The 11,041-nt window shown below is 45.8% G+C and overlaps 1 protein-coding gene across 1 annotated transcript in view; it reads left to right on the forward strand.

Moving 5' to 3' along the window:
- The window catches only part of LOC122935252 (glypican-1-like), an 81,295-nt gene that overhangs the window by 53,376 nt on the left and 16,878 nt on the right, over positions 1-11,041 (forward strand). Inside the window, exons 4-7 of the mRNA XM_044291014.1 lie at positions 1,466-1,631; positions 3,753-3,883; positions 4,474-4,593; positions 10,758-10,891. Of these exons, the coding sequence (XP_044146949.1) occupies positions 1,466-1,631; positions 3,753-3,883; positions 4,474-4,593; positions 10,758-10,891 (551 nt within the window). The remainder of the gene's footprint in view (positions 1-1,465; positions 1,632-3,752; positions 3,884-4,473; positions 4,594-10,757; positions 10,892-11,041) is intronic.

Here is an 11,041-nt window from a genome sequence, read left to right on the forward strand (position 1 = left end):
TGGGGGTGGTGTGTAAAATGCCACACAATTTGGGACTTTTTGTGCATAAAATATCCCATGATTTGGGGTTTGAGTGTTGGTAAGGATCCATTCACACGTCCGCAAATTGCGGATCTGCAAAACACGGATGCCGGCCATGTGCGTTCCACATTTTGTGGACTGCACATGGCTAGCACTATAATAGAAATGCCTTTTCTTGCCCGTGGATGCGGACAAGAATAGGACATGTTCTATTTTTTTGCAGGGTCGCGGAACGGAAGTGCGGATGCAGACAGCACACGGTGTGCTGTCCGCATCTTTTGCGGCCTCGTTAAAAATTAATGGGCCCGCACCCATTCCTCAAAATTGTGGAACAGATGCGGACCCATTTGCGGATGTGTGCATGGACCCCAAGTACGGTAGTCTGACACCAACACGTTCCCATGTGAATCTTATCTATTAAATGTGGTAAATCAGAACATGCAATTTACTTTACATGAAAAATTGCAAAATCATTTTTAATATCTGATCAGTGCTTGAAGTTTCAGGCCGAAGGTTTTCTTGTTATGATTATCATCATGGGCGCTGTAGGCATCCAAATCTCCATCCACATCAATGTCCACACGTATCTCAGGCTAGACCATTTTGAGTCTGAATTTTTGTATCCAGGATATCATGAATTATAATAATACTAGATATATATATTGATGCATACATTATCACATGTTTTCACTGTTGTTTGGTTCTCATGCTGATTTTCATGGTGTGCTCTCATAGCAGCCCAAACAGCACAGAAAATATTCTAAGCCCATATATTCAGCTACTTAGGACTCATGCGCACATTCGTGATCGGCCTGGGAAAACGTGGTCCATGTGTAGAGGCTCCCCCCGACACGATCTGACTGTATCATAGTGTTTTATCTGATTATGAAACACTATAATGCAGTCAGTTCGGGTCAGGGGAGCCTCGATTGGCCCGGGAGATGCGGCGGACATATAGACCGTGTTTCCCGGGCCGATGAAGGTTTTGTGGATGAGCCCAAAATGTGCATACTTGGTAAAAATTGCTGAATGGCAGGTAAAACAGTTGTACTTACTGGTTCTAAGCCCCTTTGCTCCAGCGCCGGTGATCCAATCATCCCATATGGACTTTATATGAATGCACTGATGACATACCCGTATACTGCTGAGGCCAGTGATTGGAGGCAGTAGTCACGTGCGGTATATGGGACGTCACCACTGCAGTCAACAACATGACGTCATGACTGCAGCACGGGGAGGATCGGAGTGGTCTGAACTGCTATCTATAAGCCATTTTATTATTTTAACACCTTCCCTGCCTGTCTGTCCCTGCACCATATTTATCATCCAGCCTGAGCCCCTGTGATAAATCTGGTGCTGGTCTAGACGGCAGGTCTAAGTTTACACCATCTATAGGAGGAGGAAATCTGTTCCACTGATACAAAACTGTATTTTATCTATGCAGGTCCCTATGAGTGGAGAATGCATACGTGAAGTTATGAAGCTCATGTATTGTCCTCTCTGTCGTGGCCACTCCAACATCAAGCTGTGTGATAATTACTGCTGGAACGTCATGCGAGGATGTCTCGCTAATCAAGCAGATTTGGACCCCGAGTGGCGGAATCTGGTTGGTAAGTGAAGCTGTTAGAGTTCTAGATGGTCATGTCGCTATACACAGTCCAATATGACTTCTTGATGTGATGTATTTAATGGTCACATACAATAGGCAAGTGACGCGTTACGGCTACTATGAGCCTTTTTCAAACATGGTAGCCGAAACGCGTCACTTGCCTTCTGTATGTGACCATTAAATATAAGAATTATTCTACTTCAGCGAGTGCCGGTCCTCTTTGTACAAGTACGTGAGGTTTTTACCCTGGATGCGCGCATAGCATCTCTGATACACGGAGTGTCGACTGTGTCTTCTTTGGTTCTTGATGTGATGATCAGGTTGACAAATGGACAGTGGATAGCCTCCTGTAAAGTGCTTCTGATGAACAGAACAGGCTCATTTTAATCTTGTAACTCATCTTTGTGTTCATGGAGAAGCGAGAGATTGCATCCCTGCAGCACTGTCACAGTGGGTGGCCAAGAGTAGGAGATGTCTAGCAAACCCTTGTTGTCAGTGCGACATCGCTTAATGCATTGCTGAATTAAAGGGTTTGGCCCATCTTACACATTGGTGGCATATCGCTAGCATATGCCACCAATATTAGATAGGTGCAGGTCTCTGAAGTGGCACCCACACCGATCTCCAGAATAGGGCCCCAAAGTGAACGAGGGTGCGCCACTCAAGCGCAGCCACCTTCTATTCACTTCTATGAGAGTGTTCGCTCTGCTCTTTTTGGAACTCCTGTAGACGTGAATGGAGAGCACACCATGCATGCTGAATGCATTCTCCTTCACTTTGGGGTCCCCGTTCTACTGTTCTAGAGATAGAATTGGGTCTTAGAGGTGGGACCTGCACATATCTGATGTTGGTGGCCTATCCTAGTGATAGGCCACCAATATATGAGATGGGCCAACCTCTTTAGGAATATTTGAAGTGGTTCTCCAAAACTTAAACACTAGTGGCCTATCAGTATATGATCAATGAGGATCTGGCTATTAGGACCAGTCAGTACAACGAAGTCTCCTTCAATGGCTCAAGTAGCTCATCTGTAAGGGTAGCTGTGCGAGAAGTTTAGTCTCCCCCCAGGAGATTGAAGGGTAGACCATGAATGGATATGACTCAGGGAAGCCATGTAACCATTTCCATCGTACATCAGTGAAATAAGAGTTGATTGTGGGGGCAGCTGTTTTTTAAATCTTACTGACAACTGCAATTCCTTGTATGTTGCTTAGCAGTGGCCACTGTTGGACTTTTAAATTTTGTGGTCTATACCAATGTTCCTCAACTCCAGTCCTCAGTCATGATTTGAGAATATCCCACAGAATTAATACCTGTGGTAAGTCCTTATGCATTGACACTAATTATATCACCTGCTCAATACTAAGGAAATCCTGAAACCATGACCGGCAGGTGGGCCCTGAGGACTAGAGTTGAGTAACACTGGTCTATACCATGAAATATAAGGAAACTAACATTCCAATAGTCTGTCTAGTGTAGCCATGCCTATCCATTATTTCCAGCTGACATTTAACCTCATTATTCGATTCTTATTAGAATTCTTGGTCTTAACCTTTGGTGCACACCTGGTTTTGATCCATAGTTGCTCTCATGTGGCTTGGGGTTATCATTTCTCCCAATCAATCTGAATAAAATAAACACGTTATGGACGCTTATAGATAGGCCAGATACATATGAGTAAATAAATGCTGAGTGCTTGACCGTGTGAGCAGATGGTGAATTGACTGTGTAGTCTGGTACCTGGAGATGTATATATTAATATATGTAAGGTTGTGCTGAGACACTGGGAATTGATCATTATTCTGACCTACAGTAATGGCTAGAAAACCTCATGGTCAGAATTGATGTCTCATTACTGAGATGCCTTCTCAGCACTTTGACCTTTACACATTTGTATTCTAGGTTTTTAGCATTATACTAAGAATGGACTACACATTGCACCCATACGGTTCACAAGAATAGTAATAGTACAGAAAATGAAATGTTCCAAAGGAGTGCATTTATAGAGATGGAGCCATTGACTTGTTCTTCCTTTGAAAAGTGCCATACATATGACGTTAATAATTATTTAATAATTATTAAATAATGGAAAAATGATGGTGGCTTTTTGTATCTTCCTCAGAATCCTTATTGCTGGTGGCGGGCAAGTTTAATGGAGTTACCGGTGTGGAGAACATTGTGGGAACCATTCACACAAAGATCTCAGAGGCCATTACCCATATGCAGGAGAACAAGGAGGTCATAAAAAACAAGGTAAGTTGTGAACGCAAATCTTATGTGTGATGTCTACAAGCATTTATAATAGTTCAAATGCTGTCAGAGAATGATCAGTGATAGACCTTACTTGCATGACCATCTTCCTACAGCTCTAAAGTAGATTAGATGGGACATAGCCACAAAAATTATTCAGATGGGACATGGTTCTGGCCTTTGGGCTATTTATGTAGAAGTTCATGCAGCAATCTTAGAAATAGCAAGGAGCAGAGTACAGGTGGGATTAAATACAAGTGAAATACAGTTATTGAACGTATGGGCAGATACATCAAGTGACTTTACAAGCAAGAGTGACATGTAGCAGTAGTTTGGTAGAGGGTTGGCTAGTTGATAGGACAGTGGTTTGTTAGTTTTCCCATAATTATGGCATTTAGCTATTCAGTAATTGGGGTAGAGCCACAGGTCAGGTTTCCCGATGCAGTTTTGGAAGCCAAGACCAGGAGTGAATTAAAAAAGAGTAGATGATGTGCCTGTCCTTTATACTTTCTCTTCAGCAGGAAACATGACCGTGTGGCCAAACCGGTATACTTCTACTCTGCTTGATGGTCATTGATTATTGTTTTCTACAGGTGTTTAAAAGTTGTGGAAATCCCAAAAAGGGCAACAAGGGCTCCAAGACAGAGGAGAGAAAAAGAAAAGGCAAAGCAGCTCCAGAAGATAAATACACAGTTCCCAGTATGGACAACCTGGTAGGTGACATACAATGTCTTAGACTGCCCCAAAGTCCAGACCATTGGTTCTCCTGTCATCTACAATCATGTACTAGGCAGACTGTATTCTGTCTACATTTCCAAGTATCTGGACCATGTCTCCACTACTGTTATTTTACCAGCATGCATGGATGGATGGACAGATAGATTTAAATTGTGGTTTATTAGACTGTATAGTATAAGATTGTATAGTATGTTGCTGTAGGAACTGGCCTGTCAGCCTGACCACTCAGAAATCGTCTTCTAACTAGCAATTTGTAAGGCCCCTTGCAGACCAGCGTTCCTCCCGCAGCGAGTCCACATTGCAGCACCCGGCCTGACCTCCCAGCACTGACGGGATTCACATAGCATTAAAATAATTTTTGATGCTATGTAACCCTTACAGTTCTGGAATGTATTGGATAACACTGGGCAGCATTATGCCAGTGTTATCCAATACATTCCAGAACTGTAAGGGTTACAAAGCATCATAAATTAATATAATGCTATGTGACTCCTGGCAGCGCTGGGAGGTCAGGCCGGGTGCTGCGATGTGGACTCGCTGCGGGAGGAACGCTGGTCTGCAAGGGGCCTTACAAATTGTTGGTTAGAAGCCGATTTCTGAGTGATCTAAGATACAGTGATTTGTGTTGGTTTGTGTATATGTTCCTTAGGCTTATGTATTGTATGTGTGTGTATATATTATGGTACTTTCTGTATGTATGTACTAGGTGTAGGTAGGAAGGTATACAGTATATCTTGTGCATATATAAATAAGTATATGTGATATACATTATTACAGTATGCATATTTTGTCAGTATGTATTGTTTGTATGCATGTGTGCATATGTCTGTGTATTTTAGTATCCCAGCTGTACTTACATACTGTGTATATCTTTTTGCATCGCAAAGGAAATGTTTCTGCACATTTCCAGCTGACAAGCCTGATTTCCTGAAATTCACCTAAGCCCTAATGTGACAATTTTTAGAAAGGATTGTAGAAAACCCGCCTGTCTGCACCCAGTGCCGATCCCAACAAAATGCTGATGACATCTAGCTCCTGTGGACTAAGAGTTTATTTCCACACTCCGATCCAAGCCATAAGCTGTGCTGAGGGCGGCCAGGATCACGCGTACACTGCAGTGATTGAGCCATGTTTAACTTTGGTCCTCGCCGCAGTCTGCTGTTCTGTTATTTTTGGCCTCTGAATAGCCGATCATTGCAGAATATGGCGCACTGACAGTTTACATATTAATAACCGACAGACTGTACATTATGTAATAATTATTATTATAAGCTCACTCCCAAGTGTTCCCCATCCAGAGCCAAGATTTAAAGGGCAAATTAATAAGTGCTGAAAAATAGGCAGCAAACACAGAGAAGTAAGAAGTAATTTGGGGGCACATTACTTTCTGTTGCTGGTTACCTGGCTCGTAGTGATTTGTTCAAATTAAATGTTTTAGTGTCTGATTTTAGACATTTCTAAGAAGCTCTATTCCTGGAATCACCTCTAGGAATTTGTATCTTTTGTATTAAATCCAAATCCATCATCATGTTTCCTGCACAGAGTTATATGTCCCAGAGGAGCAGTGGAATTAAGCAGCAGACAATGGGGGTCATTTATTAACATTTTTACACCAGTTTTTAGTGTAACAATTGTCACAAGAACCTCTTTTTGCGATTAATTTTTTTCGTGACAGGGGCCAGGCAGTGACATCAGCTCTGACAAATGTACTTACTTTTACACCTTAAACAGGTGTAAGATCAGCCAATGGCAGGTGGGGACGGGATGAAGCACCATTTATGGCTCACTGTGTCACACAAGGGGGTGGGGAAGGGTGCACAACTAACTCCACCCACACCGCTGTCCCTGCCTACTGCACTTACCCGTCCTGGGTAACGGAACGCAAGTGCGAGGGTAACACACAAGACAAACAAACACAAAGAAGTCAAACTAGCAATGATTATATCAGGAGATGACCGCGGTACCTGGAAGGTTGTGGAAGCCAAACCATACAAGCAAAGGGTCAATACCAGGAGATGCAAAAACGACCAGGGAGCAGGCGAAGACTAGTCCAAATACGAGTCAGGGGTCAATACCAGGAGATGCAGACCAGGGAACAGGCAAATACTAAAACGGGGAACGAGCCGGGCAGGGGCTTTGTTAAGTCAAAAACATTCGGGGCTTGAGCCCCAGATGTTTTGTCCAGTGCCCCGAATGTTATGCTGGCCTGGTAGCATTTTTTTATTTGGCTATTCCAGGGCCCTTTAATATTGATTGGACCTGGGCAACCCCCCAGATGCGCAATCATGTCCTGCGGCGTGAGATCCGCCGTGGGAGGTCACGGGCCGCAGGACTGGATTGCGCACCTAAGTGACTGAACCTATGCCCGCGCAGCCCGCAAGTAGCGGATCAGCTGAACAGTACAAGGGGGTTGGGGGGATTATCTGTGGGTTTGCCCAGGGTCCACTCCCATCAATATTAAAGGGCCCAAGAAAAGATTTCTCCAGTGGGGAGGAAATGGGAACATAATAATATTGGAAAGTTACCGACTGTTGTATTATATGATGACTGCAGTCTGCAGTACTGCACTTCATTTGCATAAACCAGAACCCCCCTTTAAGCATGCCTTTAATGTCCAATTTCAACACGGTCGGCTTGTGCCCCGGATGTTTTCAGACCCTAGCAACGCCCCTGAAGCCGGGAGTCAAATACCCAAACCAGGAGTGTCCTCAGGATAGATACACCAAGTAATGGCCCTTAATCACAGGCAGCCTGTGGCCAGGCAGGCTGCCTGTTTAAATAGTGGGGGAGTCATGTGACGTGGTCAGCGTCACATGACTCGGCGCTCAGCTGCATGCAGGAGAATGAGTGCCCAGCTCGGCGCTCAGACTTATTGGCCATCACCATGGGAGCGGAAGACTCCGGCCATTGCTGATGAGTGTGCGCGGCCGGGTCCTCCCCGCTCCCTGTTGCTCCCTGCGTCCTCGTTCCACTCTCCCTGCAGAATGCCGGCGGCACAGAGGAGAAGCGGCGCAACCCCTGCGTGCTGTAACACTCTGATCCGGTTTTATGCTGTATATTGTGCTGCTATTACCCATAGACATCAGCTGTGACCTGTAGAGGAACTGGCAGCAAATGCTCAAATTGCCTGCGGTGTCATCAGGGGGGAAAGGATGCAATAAATAGGTTCAATTCAAATTAATAGAGTGTCAATGTAGAGTCAATATGTGTTCTACAGCGTGAACATGGCCACTCTCCATTCTGGCTAATAAATAAGGGAAACTTAGCCTTGTCCCATAATGAGGCCTAAAAACAAGTACGGTAGATTTCATCTGTTCAGGCGATCAGAAGCATTTAAAGGGGTTATCCCATGATTATAGTTCATGACAATTTCTCAAAAAGCTAGAATCGGCCCCGTACCTCACATGGATCTAGACATCGCTCCATTTGCTCTGCTAGATTTATTTCAAGCTGGCAGCTCAGGGGGCGCGTCCTTTCTACAGCAGCTCTCTCCCTGTAACGGTCACAGCGCTATACACAGATAAATGGTATTGAATAGTTCAATGGCAAATACCAAAAGCATTCAGTAGACTGTCTCATGGGACAGCCTGTAATACTGTAGTAGCCCTGCTGTGCCAGTGTATAGAGCAGCGGTTGAGATTTCCCTACCTCCTGACTTCCTGTCGCACTGCTAATGACGTGATGAGGCGTTCCTGAGTTTTGACTATCTGCGCATGCGCAAACCGACAGTTTATGGAAAATCTCAGCGGAGTTCAGCTTCACACCGGGACACTGCGCATGCGCCGACCGGAGTTAGCCGCGCTTGCGCACTGGGCCATAATATTTCCCTACTAAGGCTCTCCTGCGCATGCGCAGTGTCCCGGTGTAAAGCTGAACTCCGCTGAGATTTTCCATAAACTGTCGGTTTGCGCATGCGCAGATCGTCAAAACTCAGGAACGCCTCCTCACGTCATTAGCAGTGCGACAGGAAGTCAGGAGGTAGGGTAGTATAACGCTACAAATAGGAGAGAGATTGTTTCACACAGGAGTAACATACTTTACACGCAAAGACAGTTATGTGCGCAGTTTAGGACACATGAGGGGACACATAGGGCCATGAGGGGGACCAGCATAAGATGCTACATGTCTTATGCTGGCCCCCCTCATGGCCCTATGTGTCATAGCACACATCCCCTATAACAGCGCTCCACTGATCCCCCCATAACAGCGCCTCCACGATCCCCCATAAACAGCGCCCTCCACAGATCCCCCCATAACAGCGCCTCCACAGATCCCCCATATAACAGCGCCTCCACAGATCCCCCCTAACAGCGCCTCCACAGATCCCCCATATAACAGCGCCTCCACAGATCCCCCATAACAGCGCCTCCACAGATCCCCCATAACAGCGCCTCCACAGATCCCCCATATACAGCGCCTCCACAGATCCCCCATATAACAGCGCCTCCACAGATCCCCCATAACACAGCCCTCCACAGATCCCCCATATAAGCGCCCCACAGATCCCCCATAACAGCGCCTCCACAGATCCCCCATATACAGCGCCTCCACAGATCCCCCATATAACAGCGCCTCCACAGATCCCCCATAACAGCGTCCTCCACAGATCCCCCATATAACAGCGTCCTCCACAGATCCCCCATATAACAGCGCCCTCCACAGATCCCCCATAACAGCGTCCTCCACAGATCCCCCATATAACAGCGCCTCCACAGATCCCCCATATAACAGCGTCCTCCACAGATCCCCCATATAACAGCGTCCTCCACAGATCCCCCATATAACAGCGTCCTCCACAGATCCCCCATATAACAGCGTCCTCCACAGATCCCCCATATAACAGCGTCCTCCACAGATCCCCCATATAACAGCGTCCTCCACAGATCCCCCATATAACAGCGTCCTCCACAGATCCCCCATATAACAGCGTCCTCCACAGATCCCCCATATAACAGCGTCCTCCACAGATCCCCCATATAACAGCGTCCTCCACAGATCCCCCATATAACAGCGTCCTCCACAGATCCCCCATATAACAGCGTCCTCCACAGATCCCCCATAACAGCGTCCTCCACAGATCCCCCATAACAGCGTCCTCCACAGATCCCCCTATAACAGCGTCCTCCACAGATCCCCCATATAACAGCGTCCTCCACAGATCCCCCATATACAGCGTCCTCCACAGATCCCCCATATAACAGCGTCCTCCACAGATCCCCCATATAACAGCGTCCTCCACAGATCCCCCCCATATTACAGCGTCCTCCACAGATCCCCCCCCCCCCACAACACAGCGCCAATTACAGAACTACCTAACACCTTGTAATAGACTGGCATACATCCTGCATATCAGATATTAACATTACAATTCATAACAGTAGCAAAATTTGTTATGACGTAGCAAGGAAAAAAATGTAATGGTTGGGGGTCCCCTCAACATGAGGAACTGTATTAAGGGGTCACGGCTTTAGAAAGGTTAAGAACCACTGGTATAGAGGGTCCTGTTTCACAGAGGAGTAACATACTTTACACGCAAAGACAGTTATGTGCGCAGTTTAGGACACATGAGGGGACACATAGGGCCATGAGGGGGACCAGCATAAGATGCTATATGTCTTATGCTATGCCCTATGTGTCATAGCACACATCCCCTATACCAGCGTCCTCCACAGATCCCCCACAACACAGCGCCCTCCACAGATCCCCCACAACACAGCGCCCTCCACAGATCCCCCACAACACAGCGCCAATTACAGAACTACCTAACACCTTCTAATAGACTGGCATACATCCTGCAGATCAGATATTTACATTACAATTCATAACAGTAGCAAAATTAGTTATGACGTAGCAAGGAAAAAAATGTAATGGTTGGGGGTCACCACAACATGAGGAACTGTATTAAGGGGTCACGGCTTTAGAAAGGTTGAGAACCACTGGTATAGAGGGTCCGAGCGCCGACGTCTGATCATGAATGCATACCTTTCCCTCCAATCCCCAAAATGGCCATGAGAAAGGAGCACCCTGCTCTGCTGTCCAGATCAAACTAACTACTATCACTTCTATATTTCACTGACATTAATATTGGAGATCTTCACACCCGTACCAAAAACTATTTTTTATATATTTTTTTTTTAAGGTTTCTGATGTAAAAGTAAAGCTCACGGAAATCCAAGATTATTGGGTATCTCTACCTAACATATTCTGCAGTGAAAAGGTCATAGCTGGTCCAGGCAATGAAGACAAGTGCTGGAATGGAATGTCCAGAGCAAGGTCAGTCTGCTTGTGCAAAGCTAGGTGACATATGCCAGCTGGTTAGGGTACAGCCACACGGTCCAGTTTCCTGATACAGTTTTGGAAGCCACAATTAGGAGTGGATCATAGGAGGCGAGAACCTATAAAAGACAGATTTGTCGTCTTTTT

Source organism: Bufo gargarizans, chromosome 4 (genome assembly GCF_014858855.1).
Source record: "Bufo gargarizans isolate SCDJY-AF-19 chromosome 4, ASM1485885v1, whole genome shotgun sequence".
In the NCBI taxonomy this organism is placed as follows: Eukaryota; Metazoa; Chordata; class Amphibia; order Anura; family Bufonidae; genus Bufo; species Bufo gargarizans.